Genomic DNA, 19,390 nt, shown 5'->3' with positions numbered 1-19,390 from the left:
CTCCCAGTTGCACCTGGCTTTGAGTCTGGTTTGAGGGTAAAGGCCATACCAGGGCATTCCATGGAAGCAGGCTGCACTCATGTCCACCCCAAAATCTATCCCCACTCCCATCAGAGCCACTGAAACCTGCCTTGCACCGCCCGAGGAAGCAAGGTGAAGAGGGGGCTGGAGCCCAGGTCGAAGGCGGTTTTACACTTGGTTTATGCCACTGCTAAGCCTGAGGTGGGGGCTTCCTTCAGGGTGGGGCAGTACAGTAAAGCGAGAAGAGCATAGGTTCTTAAGTTAGACTTCAGTAGGAATACTGGCTTCGGCACATATTAACTGCCTAACCTGAGGCAAAGTTGCTTGGCCCTTCTCTGTTGTGATACCCTGCAGAGGTGGAACAAGGATTAAGTGATATATTTATATGGCATTTGGCATAGGGACAGTCAGAGAGTAAAGGGGCAATAAACGGTAATAATGATGACTGGAGGTTGGCTCTTGGAGAGGAGCTGGCTCCCTGCCAAGGAATTGGGGAAAAGCCCCTCTTGCCCCCAATTTACTAATCCCATAGGCCCCGCCCCGCCTGTAGTAGCGCCTCATCTCTCATCTCGTTAGCTTTGGACCAAATGCATCTCTCTCGAGTTTCCTTGCAGCCGTTTCAGATCGCAATCCTCCCCTCACGCCCATCTTGAACCCCGAGCCTCTTCCGGTTTTGGCTCCACCCCCTAGGGCTCCGCCTCCCGTCGATTTTCCCCGCCTCGCGAAGCATTTCCGGTTCGGATTTGAGCAGCTGCCGGCGCGGATGAGACCGCGGCCGGAGCCGGGCTGCGGCGATGCCTGCGCGCAGCCGCCACCGCCCCAGCCTCCACTCCGGCTCGCCTACCCGGGCTCCGCCCCCACCGCTTGAGGCGTCTCTCTCCGGGGAGGCCCGGAGGGCACCGGACTCCGGCAGCGGCTCGGACGCCGACCCGGAGACGGGTCCGGGGACCCCGATTCGGAACAAGGAGGTGAGCGGCAGCTGGGGTGGAGGAGAGGGGAGTTCGGGGTGGGCGCGTGCAGCAAGGGTGAGTGGAGGAGTCGGGGATGGAGGCGGGTGGGGGTGCCATGGACAGAATTCGCAGGGGCCGTGGGAGACGGTTGAGGGAGCGTGGAGAGTCCCCTTTAGAACGGAATCTGAGGGAAATGGAGGTTGTTGAGCCGAGGCCCTGAGGCGGGTGACGATGGCCCCAGACTAAGGAGTAAGTAGAGGCCGAGGGGCGAGGGAGAGGGTGTGGAGGCTGAGGGAGATGTGGCCTTGAAGAGGCAGGGCATGGAGGTTTTGGAAAGCCGGGTGGAAGTGAGGGGGAAAGACCGAAGGGTCCCAAGGGAATGCAGGACTGGAGGGGCAGATGCTCTGCGATTTGGCAGTGGGAAGAGATCCAGGGTCGATGTTCCCACTTGGCGAGAGAGAAGGAACTGGGGTGGGACTGACGAGATTGCTGACCTAAGGGGTTGGTACTAATTAGGGGAAGGATTTAGGTTTGAAGAGGAAGGGGCTCTAAGGTGGCAAGTCGTCTGGCCTTAAAGACCAGAAAGAGAGAAATGGGGTCAAGACAGAAAAGGAGCCCTTGGGGGCTCTAATTTAGGGCTTTGGCGTTTTCACAGGTGTCTTTCATAGCATGGAAGATCTCTGGGGTAATATACTTGGATTATGGAGCTTTCTCGTTTGTGGACAGTGAGTCCTTATCAGAATCTGGGGTGAGAAGGGTGTTCTTTAACACTGATTTGCCCAAAAGACTAGGAGAAGTAGTGAAAACGAAGTGATGTTTGGAAAAGATAGTGAAAGGAGTGATTCTGAATATAAAGATAAATCTTTTGAATTTATTCTAACAGTGATAGCGTGTTTCTTTTTTCGTTTGTATTTTATTTAAATTTGTTTTGTCTTAAATACCTGACAAGTTTAGGTAATCTTAAAAAAATTTTTAATACTTTATTAAAAAAAAACTAAAAAACGAGTTTGGACACTTAGATTTTGCAGATACTCAGTACTCACTGATTTCACTGTTGACAATTTGAGTTGACACATACTGGTCACGAGGTAAAAATACGATCACTGCAAGTATCTGGGTTAAAAGTATCTGGTTTTATCTACCTAAAAAAGTAGATAAAACTGTGTGAAAACATCACAGTCCAGGAGACTGCCAGACCTTTCTCTCTCCAATGACTCCAGAATTGGAGTTATCTCTTGAAAACTGGAAGGGTACCCTTGACAGATTTGCAGGACCAATACTTTGCAGATATTGTAGAAATAATATTTTTAGTAGAGTTATCTAGAGTAAGAATAGAGGATGCTTGTAGCTGGCAGTTAACAGCACTGAGATAGGTGGGTACACAGATGCCTTTTACTGTATGGAAGACATAGTACCAAAACCATGATTGTGCCAGAAAAATGATGATTACCATATCTATATTTGGTTGAAATAGGCTTTTTTGTGTGTTTTTTTTGTAATTGTTAAATAACATGGTTTGGTGAAGTGTTTGACTAGCCACGTCTCATATGTTGTTTTATAACTTTTTATGCAGTTACAGGTTTACAAAGTTGTTGGCATTTCAAAACAAAGTTTTAATCAAGTATTTCTAGTCTAAATGGGTATCTTAACAGTTTAATCTTAATGAGATGATAATTTACTTATTGCAGCTAGTTACTAAATTAGTGTATGTGTATACACTATATGTCATATTTTCAAATGCTCAGTGGACTGATAATTATTTCTTCAAAGGAGAGATGAATTCTTAGCCTTGCTTTTAGCTATTGTTAAAAAATTAGCTCCTTTTTCTTTAAATTAATATAGTTGAGAAAGTGTATATACTGTTGTTTATTTGTTTGTTTACCCTCACTAAACTGAGATTCTCTAGAGATCTTATCTTCATACTTAGCTCTAAATAAAAGTCTTGGCATGTAAAAATTTGCTGCACTGAATTGAAGTATAAGAACTCTTGAGATTACATCTTAATGTTAGTGCAGAATTAAAGGAACTTTTAGATGAAGTTGTACAGTTAATATATTAACGTGCCTAATAGTTATTTTGTCTTTGTTTAGCCTTGGCAATTTTCACAGCCACTTAGTTGTAAATAAAATCGTTTTTATGGTAGAGCAGTTACTCTTAGGCAAGACAATATGTATTACTCCCAAATAAGTCATTATGATTGCAATGGCAGAACATGCAGATATATTTAGATAATCATTTTTGATTTCAGTAGCATCTTGGCCATTCTGCAAAGACTCTTCACACTTCACAGTTCCTCGTAAGCATTTTTATTTTGTTAATCACTAGATCCTCAGTGCTTTTTCAAAACTTTGCCATAGATGATTTAGAGACATTTTCATGATTTTTCTTAGAATTGAAATTTGAACATTGTTTTGAGGAAACTGTTGAATCACAGATGTTCTAGTGAATATTATTATTTTGTCTTGTAACAGTAACCATATTAACTAGTTATTCTTAAAAAATTCTATAGGCCTTATACAATACTATGGTGTTAATAGTAGGATGTACTTAGCATGGTCATTATCATGACAGTGATTCTTATTTATGTGTTTGTGCTTCTCTTGGCTTTGAGAAATCAGGAGGTTAACTTAGGCACCCTTTGAGAACATTTCAGTGTTTATATGCTGCCTTTTTCATTGTCTGGTAATTTACCATCTGCAGATGTGGATATAGATTTGTGATGTACCTTTACCCTCTCCTACCATACACATAGCACCATCATTAGTGGATCTTAATCTCCCTGACTTCAGGCTTCTATATTTGAAATGTTTTGTTACTTCACTAAATTCTGCACCCTATTAGTAGTAAAGTCACCGCACTGCAGAATGTAACATAATGTAAGTGTATCTTGGCTTTTGCTTGGGATAGTAGAAACCAAGAAAACTTGGTCATAGTAGTTTCAGCATAGAGTTTCACCATAAAATAGTGCTTTATGATATGAACCCTAGAAGAATGTTGTGGAGGCAGAAACCTATTTTTATATTTGTCTTGAATATTTATTGTGAGTTTTTGTATAGCTTTTGAATTGTGGCTGAGACAAGAGAGGTGGTAATATGTCTATTATCTTGACCCTCTTTCTGTTCTCTTAAAGTTCTTGATAGGTAAGAAATTCTAGTATGAAGTGAGAACCGTGAATTTAGGTTCTTCCTGTAAGTTAAACTGTGTTACTGAGTTTCTGGAGATGCCTGCAAGCTGGTTTTAGTGTGGAACTTTGAGACTAAATTAAATTGATGTCAGTTGCATCAATGTAAATTGGTATGAAAGTCAAAGATTCCCAGAATCATACATTGAATTTTGGAGCCAAATCCATTGTATTTGCACAATATTGTAATGGAGCGTGAAGTCTTGAGCCAGTTTTTCATTTTCCATTATGCTGATTTGATTTAGAGGTGTAGCATATTTAAAAATCTTTACCAGTCTGTCAAACCACTACTAGCTTGCTCAAATATTATTTTAGTGAGTAGAATAAGAATCTGAATTTTATATACTTCTTTACTGGTGTGCTCTGGCACGCAGCCAGGTTAAGTATTCTTCATCAAACTTACCAGTAAATTTTAGCCGTTGTGTAAAAACTTTTACTATAACTGAGGATGTAACCTACACAGTGTTGTCTATAAGATTCTTATTCATTGAACTGAGACAGTTCCGACTGTGATACAGAATTAGGTGCAACCTAACAGTAGAAGTCTTAATTTAAATGCAAGTTGGAGCCAGAAAACTTTTGTGTTCTGACAAAAACATGACAACTTTTTTAATAACAGTAGATAACAGTGCATGGTCTGGGGCTGAAGTGCAGCCAAGAGAGTGATGATGTAACTGAAGAGGCAATTTAACATATTTCAGACGTGCTGCCCCAGACTCTACTGCCCAGGAGTGGGATATAGCAGAAGGGTAAAAAAAAAAAAATCACTGCTAGTACAGAGTGAAGTAAGTCAGAAAGAGAAAAACAGTTATCATGTATCAGCGTATATATATATATGGAATCTGGAAAGACGGCACTGATGAACCTTTATGGAGGGCGGCAGTGGGAGCATCAACATGGTGAACAGACTTGTGGACACAGTGGGGAAAGGAGAGAAATCGGGAGGGTAGCACTGAGACATCAATATCACCATATGTAAAATAGATAGCCAGTGGGAATTTGCTGTATGACGCAGAGAGCCCAAATTCAGTGCTCTGTGACACCGTAGTGGGGAGATGAGGAAAGAGGTTCAAGAGGGAGAGGACGTGTGTACACCTGTGGCTGATACATGATGCATGGCAGAACCCGACACAACATTGTAAAGCAATTATCCTCCAATTAAGAATAAATAAATTTTTAAAAATTACTGCTAGTGTTTCAAATATGGTAGTAAGTGGTTCTGGGTCTTTGAAACTGTTTTGTAATTATAGCAGATTCATAGATACTTGGAAATGGTGCTTACTAAGAAACAAACCATCTTTTGATAACTGTAAAGAGAAAATAATAGTTTTTTGTTTGCTCAATGAAAGTCTTCTAATTTAAGATTAAAAAATTTTAATGAGATTTTTAAAAAGCTGCATAGTCCCAAATACTATAAACTGAGAGCTAAATGACCAAAGTAAATCTTGTCCTCTTACATTTTGGTTTGCTTTCATAAAAATTACTTTTATGCTCTGATTTATGGATCTGAACACTGGTATAATTTGTCTCTATTATGCATATTAAATAAACTTTATTAGATAAAGTTGGATTTAAGCTTATTTTAGTGTGAGTGCAACTGTAATGTACAATTGCTTTAAGGAGAATAGATTAACATTAACTTCATAAAATTAAAAAAAAAAATCTCTTCCCCATTTTTTGTCTTGGGACCCTTATGGCAGAAAGTGAAGAGGAACTCAAAAGCCTCTTGATGAAAGTGAAAGTGGAGAGTGAAAAAGTTGGCTTAAAGCTCAACATTCAGAAAACCAAGATCATGGCATCCGGTCCCACCACTTCATGGGAAATAGATGGAGAAACAGTGGAAACAGTGTCAGACTTTATTTTTCTGGGCTCCAAAATCACTACAGATGGTGACTGCAGCCATGAAATTAAAAGACACTTACTCCTTGGAAGGAAAGTTATGACCAACCTAGATAGCATGTTCAAAAGCAGAGACATTACTTTGCCAACAAAGGTCCGTCTAGTCAAGGCTATGGTTTTTCCAGTGGTCATGTATGGATGTGAGAGTTGGACTGTGAAGAAGGCTGAGCGCCGAAGAATTGATGCTTTTGAACTGTGGTGTTGGAGAAGATTCTTGAGAGTCCCTTGGACTATAAGGAGATCCAGCCAGTCCATTCTGAAGGAGATCAGCCCTGGGATTTCTTTGGAAGGAACGATGCTAAAGCTGAAACTCGAGTACTTTGGCCACCTCATGCGAAGAGTTGACTCATTGGAAAAGACTCTGATTCTGGGAGGGATTGGGGGCAGGAGGAGAAGGGGACATCGGAGGATGTGATGGCTGGATGACATCACTGACTCGATGGATGTGAGTCTGAGTGAACTCCGGGAGTTGGTGATGGACAGGGAGGCCTGGCGTGCTGTGATTCATGGGGTTGCAAAGAGTCGAACACGACTGAGCGACTGATCTGATCTGATCTGATGGGCATTATATTTTAGATTTTATACATCACTTGGAAATGGTAATTTTTAAAAAAATTTACTGGATACCAAATCATGAATAACTTCCTAAAACAGCACATATATTTATGAACCAAATTTCACCAATTGTTTTAAATTCCTTTCAGTTCAGTTCAGTTCACTCGCTCAGTCATGTCCAACTCTCTGCGACCCCATGAATCGCAGCACGCCAGGCCTCCCTGTCCATCACCAACTCCCGGAGTTCACTCAGACTCATGTCCATCGAGTCAGTGATGCCATCCAGCCATCTCATCCTCCAATGTCCCCTTCTCCTCCTGCCCCCAATCCCTCCCAGCATCAGAGTCTTTTCCAATGAGTCAACTCTTCGCATGAGGTGGCCAAAGTACTGGAGTTTCAGCTTTAGCATCATTCCTTCCAAAGAAATCCCAGGGCTGATCTCCTTCAGAATGGACTGGCTGGATCTCCTTGCAGTCCAAGGGACTCTCAAGAATCTTCTCCAACACCACAGTTCAAAAGCATCAATTCTTCGGCGCTCAGCCTTCTTCACAGTCCAACTCTCACATCCATACATGACCACTGGAAAAACCATAGCCTTGACTAGACGGACCTTTGTTGGCAAAGTCATGTCTCTGCTTTTGAATATGCTATCTAGGTTGGTCATAACTTTCCTTCCAAGGAGTAAGCGTCTTTTAATTTCATGGCTGCAGTCACCATCTGCACTGATTTTGGAGCCCCCAAAAATAAAGTCTGACACTGTTTCCACTGTTTCTCCATCTATTTCCCATGAAGTGATGGGACCGGACGCCATGATCTTGGTTTTCTGAATGTTGAGCTTTAAGCCAACTTTTTCACTCTCTTCTTTCACTTTCATCAAGAGGGTTTTTAGTTCCTCTTCACTTTCTGCCATAAGGGTGGTGTCATCTGCATATCTGAGGTTATTGATATTTCTCCCGGCAATCTTGACTCCAGCTTGTGTTTCTTCCAGTCCAGTGTTTCTCATGATGTACTCTGCATATAAGTTAAATAAGCAGGGTGACAATATACAGCCTTGACGTACTCCTTTTCCTACTTGGAACCAGTCTGTTGTTCTATGTCCTGTTGCTTCCTGACCTGCATACAGATTTCTCAAGAGGCAGGTCAGGTGGTCTGGTATTCCCATCTCTTGAAGAATTTTCCAGTTTATTGTGATCCACACAGTCAAAGGCTTTGGCATAATTAATAAAGCAGAAATAGATGTTTTTCTGGAACTCCCTTGCTTTTTCCATGATCCAGTGGGTGTTGGCAATTTGATCTCTGGTTCCTCTGCTTTTTCTAAAACCAGCTTAAACATCTGGAAGTTCACGGTTGACATATTGCTGAAGCCTGGCTTGGAGAATTTTGAGCATTACTTTACTAGCGTGTGAGATGAGTGCAATTGTGCGGTAGTTTGAGCATTCTTTGGCATTGCCCTTCTTTGGGATTAGAATGAAAACTGACTTTTTCCAGTCCTGTGGCCACTGCTGAGTTTTCCAAATTTGCTGGCATATTGAGTGCAGCACTTTCACAGCATCATCTTTCAGGATTTGGAATAGCTCAACTGGAATTCCATCACCTCCACTAGCTTTGTTCATAGTGTTGCTTTCTAAGGCCCACTTGACTTCACATTCCAGGATGTCTGGCTCTAGGTGAGTGATCACACCATCATGATTATCTGGGTCGTGAAGATCTTTTTTGTACAGTTCTTCTGTGTATTCTTGCCACTCTTCTTAATATCTTCTGCTTCTGTTAGGTCCATACCATTTCTGTCCTTTATTGAGCCCATCTTTGCATGAAATATTCCCTTAGTATCTCAATGTGTGGTTTTTGAAGACAGTGTATGATATTTAAAGTGGACAGTTATTTCAGACAGCTGTACTCCAGTATTTTAGAATATTTATGCACATACACGCAGGCACACAGACACACACAATCTAGTGAAACTACAATAAAAACCCAGCCTGCTTATTTATTTATATATTTATATATTCCATTGCGGTTTATTACAGAATATTGAATATAGTTTCCTATGCTGTACAGTAGGACCTTTTTGTTTATCCCTTCCATATCCGCTGCTCCCTCCTCCACCTTGGCAACCACAGTCAGTTCTCTGTCTGACTCTGTTTCTGTTTTGTAGATTAAGTTCATTTGTTTCATATTTTATGTTATATATATAAGTGGCATCATGTGACATTTATATATGTGACTTACTTTGGTATAATAATCTCTAGGTCTGCCCGTGTAACTTCAGATGGCATTTCATTCTGTAAGAAAAATTCAGTATATTTAAATCACTATAATCACCATCTGGACAAAGACTTTGGTTCTGTAGAACACATGACAAGTAAAGGTTTTATTTTGTTGATAATGTCTTCATTATGTCTAAAAAACTGCATAATGATAAATTAGAAGCCATTTAGGTCTCTTGTGTGTTTGTGTAATTAAGACCAGGGGAGTGGTTTGTGTCTTTCCACTTACTGGTGCCTGTCACTTTAGGAAATTTTCCCAGTGAATTCCCAAATTGTCATAGTATAGCAGTTTTTTTGGTGTCAGCAATAATCAATTACATCAACCTATGACATACTTTTAAAATACGTTGGTGAGTGGTATGTTCTTGTTGAAATATTTTTGTTTAGTTAAATTTGATATTAAATAAATGATTGAGACACTCATGTTGACATAGAATTCTGCATTGGTTAGCTGGAATCACTATTCCAGCTTTGTGTTTCAGTTTTTGTTGCTTAATTGCACTATTGTTTCCCTTAAAGATAATTCCACCTTGAGTAAAACCTTTATAAAATTTTAACGGTTGTTTTCAAATACTCATTTCTTTTGTATTAACAAAAGATTTCAAGATTTTGTATTAACAAAAAGATTTCAAGAGTTAAGAGTGGGTTTGATTATTAGTTGATAGATGACTGATCCTAATTTAATTTCAGGTGTAGGGCAACACCAGCAAACGGCGGAGTTGATGGGGGCAATACCAGCTTACATTTACTGAGAATTTCTCTTTGTCACACATTACTACAAATGCATTACTTGTATTAGTCCTTGTATTCTTTACAACAAGCCTGTGGAGTAAAGAACTAGTATTCTCATTTTACGTATGAAAATAGTGACTCCCAAAAATGTTAAGTAACTTCTGTAAGATCACATAGCATTTAGCTTGTGAATGGTAAATCCACAGTTTGAACCCAGGCAGTTTGATTCCAGAGCCAGTACATTTTTTTCTTTTCGGGGAGAAACAAAAAGGACCCCACTTACCTGACCAGGGACTGATCCTGGGCCACAGTAGTGAAAGCCTGGAGTCCTAACCAGTAGACAACCAGGAAACTCCCATGACCCCCTACTCTTAACTACTATGCTTTGTGGTTTTTATATCAGATTCTGTGGTGGAATAGCTGTCTGAAATATTTAACTCTCTAGCTCTGGTTTCTTAAGCTGTAAATTAAGAAATTGTACTAAATCTTGCAGGTCACTTCCAATTCTAACATTGTAAGAATTCTTTCATCCTGACACAAAACATGATTTTAATATTTCTCATTATTCTTTTTGAAATATCTTGATCTGTTGAAACACAAAGGTTCAGTCATCTTCCAAAGTCACACTGTTAATGGATAATGGAGCTCAGTTTGTACTCAGATCTCTTATTATCTTGGTCTTCTTGCTATTTCTTTTATTTAGTATGTGTGTATGTGGTTGCATTAATAATTGAGTTGAATTTATTTTCTTAATTTTCAGGTCATATCTGTTTGTGTGATATGCTTCAAACAAATGAGAAATGATATTGCTTTTTATTTTCTTAAAAGAACTTTTCCCCCCTGATTATCAAGTATTGCAACATGCTTATTGTATAAAATTTAGAAATATTTGATATAGAGAAAGAAAGAGTCCACCAAGCTATTGATAGCTTGGTATTTTATTTATTTTTAAATATATGCAAATGCTACAAATGCTGTGTGCTTTTTAGGACACTTTCTCCTTTAAAATTTTTAAAAATTTTTTATTTTGAAATAATTATAGATTCATAGGAAGCTGTAAACAGTGCAGAGGAATCCACATGTACTTTCAGTGGCCACATCTTGCATAATTATAGCACTATATTAAGACTAGGAAATTGACATTGACTCAGTGTGTGTATATGTATGTCATTTTTTCCTGAGCAGATTTCTGTAACCATTAATCTACTCAAGATATGGGAATACTTCATCACTGTGAAGATCTTCCTTGGGTTAGCCCCATCCCTCAACAAACTCTCTCTAACCTCTGACAGATAACATTTAACCTCTGTACTGTTTTATACCAGTATAATTTTGTCATTTTGAGGACAAATGAAATCATACAGAATGTGAGGTTTTAAGATTGACTTTTTTCGCTCAGCATGATGCCCTTGAGACCCCTTCTAGTGTGTGTATTCAAGGTTTTATTGCTGTGTTTTCCATAGTATGGATGTATCACAGTTTGACTATTCATATATTGTAGTATATTTTGTTTTTATGTATAAAAATAATTTATAAAAACTCAGCAATTACAAGTAATGAAGCTAGGGACACTTGTGTATAGGTTTTTGTGTAGACATAAGTTTTCATTTGCCTGGGATAAGTGCCCAAGAGTACAATTGCTAGGTCATATGATGAAGTTATGTTCAGCTCTGTAAGAAATTGCCAAACTATTTTCCAGCATGGCTATATAAGTTTACTTTGTCACCAGCAGTGTGTGAGAGATCCAGTTTCTCTGCATTCCTGCCAGAATTTTTTTCAAAATTTATTTTAGCTATTCTAGTAGGTATATAGTGATATCTCATCGTAGTCTTAATTTTCATTTCCCCAGTAGCTAGTGATGCTGAACGTCTTTTCATGTGCTTATCTGCCATTCATATATCCTCTTTAATAACATGCCTCTTCATATCTTTTGCTCATTTTTGTTTCTTTTCATCCTAACTTCAACCCTCATAATCATTTTACACTCTTCTGACAAGTATTCTTTCTAAAGCACACTCTGATTATATCATCCTCTTTTCCAACAATCTCTAGTGGTTCTGCATTATCTGTGGAGTAGTCTCAATTTGACCAAAGTTTCCATTATCTGGCCCTAGTATATATTTTCAACTTACTATACTACTATTCCCTGTGCCCTAAGAATACTAACAGTTCTCAATTGTTTTCTGTCTTAATACATTTGCTCCTGTAGTTTTCTCTGCTGGTGCACGTTTTCTCCATCTCTGCCCAGTTTTTAAAATCTCAGCTCAAATGTTACTCCTAAGAACTTTTCTGTGATCTCACCAACAGGAAATAGTTCAGTTCAGTCGCTCAGTCGTGTCCAACTCTCTGCGACCCCATGAATCGCAGCACGCCAGGCCTCCTTGTCCATCACCAACTCCCGGTGTTCACCCAGACCCACGTCCATCAAGTCAGTGATGCCATCCAGGCATCTCATCCTCTGTCGTCCCCTTCTCCTCCTACCCCCAATCCCTCCCAGCATCAGAGTCTTTTCCAATGAGTCAACTCTTCGCATGAGGTGGCCAAAGTACTGGAGTTTCAGCTTTAGCATCATTCCTTCCAAAGAAATCCCAGGGCTGATCTCCTTCAGAATGGACTGGCTGGATCTCCTTGCAGTCCAAGGGACTCTCAAGAATCTTCTCCAACACCACAGTTCAAAAGCATCAATTCTTCGGCGCTCAGCCTTCTTCACAGTCCAACTCTCACATCCATACATGACCACTGGAAAAACCATAGCCTTGACTAGATGGACCTTTGTTGGCAAAGTCATGTCTCTGCTTTTGAATATGCTATCTAGGTTGGTCATAACTTTCCTTCCAAGAAGTAAGCGTCTTTTAATTTCATGGCTGCAGTCACCATCTGCACTGATTTTGGAGCCCCCAAAAATAAAGTCTGACCCTGTTTCCACTGTTTCTCCCTCTATTTCCCATGAAATGATGGGACCGGACGCCATGATCTTCGTTTTCTGAATGTTGAGCTTTAAGCCAACTTTTTCACTCTCCTCTTTCACTTTCATCAAGAGGGTTTTTAGTTCCTCTTCACTTCTGCCATAAGGGTGGTGTCATCTGCATATCTGAGGTTATTGATATTTCTCCCGGCAATCTTGACTGCAGCTTGTGTTTCTTCCAGTCCAGTGTTTCTCATGATGTACTCTGCATATAAGTTAAATAAGCAGGGTGACGATATACAGCCTTGACGTACTCCTGTTCCTACTTGGAACCAGTCTGTTGTTCTATGTCCTGTTGCTTCCTGACCTGCATACAGATTTCTCAAGAGGCAGGTCAGGTGGTCTGGTATTCCCATCTCTTGAAGAATTTTCCAGTTTATTGTGATCCACACAGTCAAAGGCTTTGGCATAGTCAGTAAAGCAGAAATAGATGTTTTTCTGGAACTCTCTTGTTTTTTCCATGACCCAGCGGATGTTGGCAATTTGATCTCTGGTTCCTCTGCCTTTCCTAAAACCAGCTTGAACATCAGGAAGTTCATGGTTCACATATTGCTGAATCCTGGCTCGGAGAATTTTGAGCATTACTTAACCAGTGTGTGAGATGAGTGCAATTGTGTGGTAGTTTGAGCATTCTTTGGCATTGCCCTTCTTTGGGATTGGAATGAAAACTGACCTTTTCAAGTCCTGTGGCGACTGCTGAGTTTTCCAAATTTGCTGGCATATTGAGTGCAGCACTTTCACAGCATCATCTTTCAGGATTTGAAATAGCTCAACTGGAATTCCATCACCTCCACTAGCTTTGTTCGTAGTGATGCTTTCTAAGGCCCACTTGACTTCACATTCCAGGATGTCTGGCTCTAGGTGAGTGATCACACCATCGTGATTATCTGGGTCGTGAAGATCTTTTTTGTACAGTTCTTCTGTGTATTCTTGCCACCTCTCCTTAATATCTTCTGCTTCTGTTAGGTCCATACCATTTCTGTCCTTTATCGAGCCCATCTTTGCATGAAATGTTCCTTTGGTATCTCTAATTTTCTTGAAGAGATCTCTAGTCTCCCCCATTCTGTTGTTTTCCTCTATTTCTTTGCATTGATCACTGAAGAAGGCTTTCTTATCTCTTCTTGCTGTTCTTTGGAACTCTGCATTCAGATGCTTATATCTTTCCTTTTCTCCTTTGCTATTCGCTTCTCTTCTTTTCACAGCTATTTGTAAGGCTTCCCCAGACAGCTGTTTTGCCTTTTTGCATTTCTGTTCCATGGGGATGGTCTTGATCCCTGTCTCCTGTACAATGTCACGAACCTCAGTCCATCCGGCACTCTATCTATCAGATCCAGGCCCTTAAATCTATTTCTCACTTCCACTATATAATCATAAGGGATTTGATTTAGGTCATACCTGAATGGTCTAGTGGTTTTCCCTACTTTCTTCAATTTCAGTCTGAATTTGGCAATAAGGAGTTCATGATTTGAGCCACAGTCAGCTCCTGGTCTTGTTTTTGCTGACTGTATAGAGCTTCTCCATCTTTGGCTGCAAATAATATAATCAGTCTGATTCAGTGTTGACCATCTGGTGATGTCCATGTGTAGAGTCTTCTCTTGTGTTGTTGGAAGAGGGTGTTTGTTATGACCAGTGCATTTTCTTGGCAAAACTCTATTAGTCTTTGCCCTGCTTCATTCCGTATTCCAAGGCCAAATTTGCCTGTTACTGCAGGTGTTTCTTGACTTCCTACTTTTGCATTCCAGTCCCCTATAATGAAAATGACATCTTTTTTGGGTGTTATTTCTAAGAGGTCTTGTAGGTCTTCAACTTTAGCCTCTTCAGCATTACTTGTTGGGGCAATTCTCTTTTTTATTTTTAGCAAGTTACTTAAGTAAGCACTTTATTAGCATTCTTCAGAGGGTTAAATGAGATAATAGATATAAAGAACTAGCAGCTGTAATTCCTTTTATCTTTTTAAGAAATGACTTTCTTCAGTACCCACCTGTAAAATCTTTCAGGGTAGGATCTGCTTCAGATTTGTCTAGGTCAATGCCACATTGCCTAGTATGCCTTCAGATAGCAGGTGCACAGTGAATATCCAGTTGATGAACAAATGTAACAAGAGGGCATCTTAAGACTGTCCCCAGTGCCGTCCTAGCTGACAGCTCTATGCAGCAGGCAGTAAATGTTTGGGAGTGAACAGTGCAAAATTTGTGATTCACAGAAAGCCATCATCATCAGGCAGTCTCATTACTGTAATCATTTTTTAAGTGTTTTTTTTTATGTGGGCCATTTTTTATTTTTAATTTATTGCAAAATTGCTTCTGTTTCCGTTTTGGTTTTTTAGCCATGAGGCCTGTGGGATCTTAGCTCACTGACTAGGTATAGAACCTGCACCCCCTGAATTGGAAGGCAAAGTATTAAGCACTGGACCGCCAGGGAAGTGCCTCATTAATGTAATCTTTGATGTAACTGAAGACCTTTGATAAATTCTTCTGCTGATAACTAGAAAATATTCAGTATTTATAAGCATCAAGCTCTGCAAAACTACATGCACCCTTAGCTCTTGTGAGATGGTGTGGTGTAATGAATAAGCAGATGGACTTTGAAATCAGATTGTCTAGGTTGGAGTATTGTTTGTACTAGTACAAGTTTCTCTGTTTCAGTTATCTGTAAGATGAGAAAGATAATATCTATTTATATGGTTGTTGAGAGGGTTATTTGAGCATATTAGTAAAGTATTTAGAACATGCTGGCACTTTGTAACTGCCTTAAATGTTAGCTGATCTATTTAACAGATATGTTATTACTTCCTGAAAATACACTGAAAAGAGTTTAGAATTAAAGGGAGTGAGTTAGGTATATAGTTAGTTGACCCTTGAGCAACAAGGGTTTGAATTGTACAGGGGCACTTATTTGTCAATTTTTTTCAATAGTAAATAACTGCAGTTGATCAAATCCCTGGATGCAGAACCATGGGTGTGAAGGAACTGCCCATTTGGAGGGCTGGCTAGAGGTTATATGCAGATTTTTGACAGAACAGAGGGTGGGCATGTTATTTTTAAGGATTAACACTGCTGCTGCTGTTGCTAAGTCACTTCAGTCGTGTCCGACTCTGTGCGACCCCATAGATGGCAGCCCACCAGGCTCCCCTGTCCCTGGGATTCTCCAGGCAAGAACACTGGAGTGGGTTGCCATTTCCTTCTCCAGTGCATGAAAGTGCAGATGTCAAATACCTTGTACTTGAATATCTTGCCCACCATATCCCTGTACCACTGATTGGATGCCTCATTGTGCTATGCTTAGTCACTCAGTTGTGTCCAACTCTTTGCAACCCCATGGACTGCATTGCAGCCCGCAAGGCTCCTCTGTCCATGGGGGTTCTCTAGGCAAGAATACTGGAGTGGGTTGCCATGCCTTCCTCCAGGGATTCTTCCCAATCCAGCGATTGAACCCAGGTCTCCCACATTGCAGGTGGATTCTTTATCGGCTCAGCTACCAGGGAAGCTCGTGTATATGTTTATATTTTATTCAGTTGTATCATGCAGATTATAAGAGAGACAACAACTCAACATAAAATCAGCTAGTGTATAATAGGTGTGCACAGTCACCTCAAAGTGTATAAGAGGTGTGCACAGTCACCTCAAAGATTAGTTATCCAAGCCAGAAGTAGAAGAACAAACAGAATTAGTTTGAGTGATGTAACATAGTGCTTTGAAACTCTTGGTATGTATCAGAATCACTTGCAGAACTTTTAAAAATGTATAGGTGTAAAGCTCCTCTATCCTGAGAGATTCCGACTCACTTGTCCTGTAGTGGGGCATGGGGATTGTTGGGACAGACATGTTTTTAAAATTTAGATTATTCTCATATACAGCCAGGGTTGAAAGCCATCATATATGTAGTTTACTTAGAGCATAGGCAGAGGAGGAGTCAGAGAGAGTTGGCTTTTTATATCCTGCACTGTGCAGAAGAGAGACAAACAAACTGGGAGATAGAAACAGCCTTTTCTAGATAGGTACTCTCTGTGTGGCACAGATGGTACTTTAGGTCTCATAAGAGTCTGGATTAAATTTTGCTTAATAGCATCTGTTTTTCCTTGTTCTGATTACTTACTCTACAAGTAACATTCTGCTTACTAAATCAGCCTTCTAGATATATCCAAATTATAAGGTTGTGTCTGAGACAAGGTGTTTGAGCATTCGCTCTAGACACTTATCTAGTGTCGGCATTCTGGTTGTGATTTTGCTGTTAGTCTCCCTTGGTTTTGATGAACTTTAGAGGTACTGACAAGGTCATATTTTGAAGCTTCAAGACTGGATACCAGATCCTGGTTCCTTGTGAATTTACCAAGTTAGTGACCAGGGGTTGTCTCTGGGGAATTAGACATTCTAAATTTCTTGATTTAAAACTATTCTGAAGTCCTGAAGAATTTTTAATAAAATTTTGTAATTAGGCATAAATAAAAGGAAAATTTTTAATCTTTTTAAGAGTGTGTACTTGCAACAATGAAATAACCAATCTAAAAGCAGGATTTTGTTTTATTTTTTTTAATGATCTTGTTCAAAAAGGCTTTGGGAATTGAGTTCAGTTATTTTGATTACTGCTACTTTTTTGCACATTCATTTAATAATACTTATTGAGAACCTATTATGCGCTAATCACACAGACCTTAATAGTGTTCTTGGTAATCCATACTATCTTCTGTAAAAATAAAACAAAAATAACCTAACAAAAGCCCACTAAACTTTCTTGCTGTCCTAGGTATTAGATATTTTTTTGTTGTTTACTAAATACATTCTTATTTTCCTTTTTCTCCCCCTTTCTTTAATTTTTACTGTGGTATTTTTGTATTTTTCTTATTCTTGATATTGTTGAACCTAACTAATAGATGAAATGGCCAGATATGAATATTTGCTTTATTTACATTTTTAATGGGACATTTTATTACTCTAAAGTCCTTTTCTACTGACATAGTGTTCTTGGTTGAGGAAAAGATAGTTGAATAGCCTATTGTAATAAAACATGTCATTCATTCCAAGGATAATGGTATATAAATTTAATAAGAAGAGCAGATAAAACCATATCCTTCTTAATTAATTTACCAGGAAATTAAAGGAAACAGCATAAAGTTATTTGCCTTACCTAGAATTTTACCAGATTGTGGACCTTATGAGTTAGTTTGAAGCCTTTAACTTTGGGTACTTTACTTGCTTTGAAAAATGACAACTTGAAAGACTGAAGGGCTAAAATGATTATATTCAGTCAGGGTTCAGTTATAAGAGACAAACTAGTCTGTGGACTGGGCTGCTGAGAATGACTTCTGTTGTTTTGTTTTGTTTTTCGTTTTGTCTGTGCCAGATCTTAATTGCTCGATGTAGGATCTTTTAGTTGTGGCATGCAGACCCTTTAATTGTAGCTTGTGGGATCTAGTTCCCTGACCCGGGATCAAACCTGGACCCCTACACTGGGAGCGCAGAGTCTTAGCCACTGGACCACCAGGAATGACTTCTAGAACAAGATTTGAACAAGCCTGCTAGCGGAGTGCTACCTTTGCCGCAGTTAGCAAAGGTAAATATTAGGGTATCAGAAGGCCAGTATGGAACTGTTAAAGAACACGCCATTTGAACAACAACCATAACAGACCAATTCAAAAACGAGCAAAAGACTTGAATAGACATTTGTCTAAAGAATATATACAATTGCCCAGAAAGCAAATAAAAAGATGCTTAACATCCCTAGTCATTAATGGGACTCAGATCAAAATTACAGGAGATACCACTTCATACCCATTAGGAGGACCATTATTAAAACCAAAAATCAAAAAAAAGCAAGTGTTAGTAAGGGGTGTGGAAAATTAAAACACTTGTGTGTTGCTCTTGGGAATGTAAAATGATGCAACTGCTTTGAAAATGGTATGATGATTCCTGAAAAAATTAAGCAATTACTCAAATGACCCAGCAATTCCACATCTGGGTGTATACTCAAAAGAGGTGAAAGCAAGACTTGAACAGATATTTGTATACACTCATGTTTATAGCAGCGTTATTCACAATAGCCAAGAACTAAAGGCCACCCAAGTGTCCATTGATAGATGAATGAATAAACAAAATGTGATATATACATACAATGGAATATTATTTAGCCTTAGAAATGAGAAAGGTTCTGACATATGCTAAAACATGGTGAACCTTGAAGATACTCTGCAAAGGAGAATAAGGCAGACACGAAAGGACAAACACTGTAGGATTCCACTGGTTGTGTCTCAATTCAGTGCAGCTCAGTCTCTCAGTCGTGTCCAACTCTTTGCAACCCCATGGACTGTAGCACACCAGGCTTCCCTGTCCATCCACCAACTCCCGGAGCTTGCTCAAACTCATGTCCATCGAGTCAGTGATGCCATCCAACCATCTCATCCTCTGTCGTCCCCTTCTCCTCCCGCCTTCAGTCTTTCCCAGCATCAGAGTCTTTTCCATTGAGTCAGTTCTTTGCATCAGGTCGCCAAAGTATTGGAGCTTCAGCTTCAGCATCCATCCTTCCAAGGAATATTCAGGACTGATTTCCTTTCAAATGGATTGGTTTGACCTCCTTGCAGTCCAAGGGACTCTCAAGAGTTTTCTCCCAACACCACAGTTCAAAAGCATCAATTCTCAGTGCTCAGCTTTCTTTACAGTCCAATTCTCACATCCATACATGACTACTGGAAAAACCATAGCTTTGACTAGATGGACCTTTGTTGGTAAAGTAATGTCTCTGCTTTTTAATATGCTGTCCAGGTTTGTTGTACTTTTTCTTTCAAGGAGCAAGATTGTCTTTTCATTTCAAGGCTGCAGTCACCATC

At 39.7% G+C, this 19,390-nt stretch overlaps 1 protein-coding gene across 2 annotated transcripts in view; it reads left to right on the top strand.

The window, feature by feature from the left end:
* The first annotated feature begins 756 nt into the window (after positions 1-756).
* Positions 757-19,390, top strand: part of SAMD8 (sterile alpha motif domain containing 8) — a 57,508-nt gene continuing 38,874 nt past the window's right edge. For both annotated transcript variants that reach the window (XM_070364432.1, XM_070364431.1), the window contains exon 1: positions 757-989. In XM_070364432.1, coding sequence (XP_070220533.1) covers positions 816-989 — 174 coding nt within the window. In that variant the 5' untranslated portion in view covers positions 757-815. The remainder of the gene's footprint in view (positions 990-19,390) is intronic.

This window comes from Bos mutus, chromosome 28 (genome assembly GCF_027580195.1).
Source record: "Bos mutus isolate GX-2022 chromosome 28, NWIPB_WYAK_1.1, whole genome shotgun sequence".
Taxonomy (NCBI): domain Eukaryota; kingdom Metazoa; phylum Chordata; class Mammalia; order Artiodactyla; family Bovidae; genus Bos; species Bos mutus.
The sequence above is the reverse complement of the archived record's forward strand: the minus strand, read 5'-3'. Positions and strand labels throughout refer to the sequence as shown.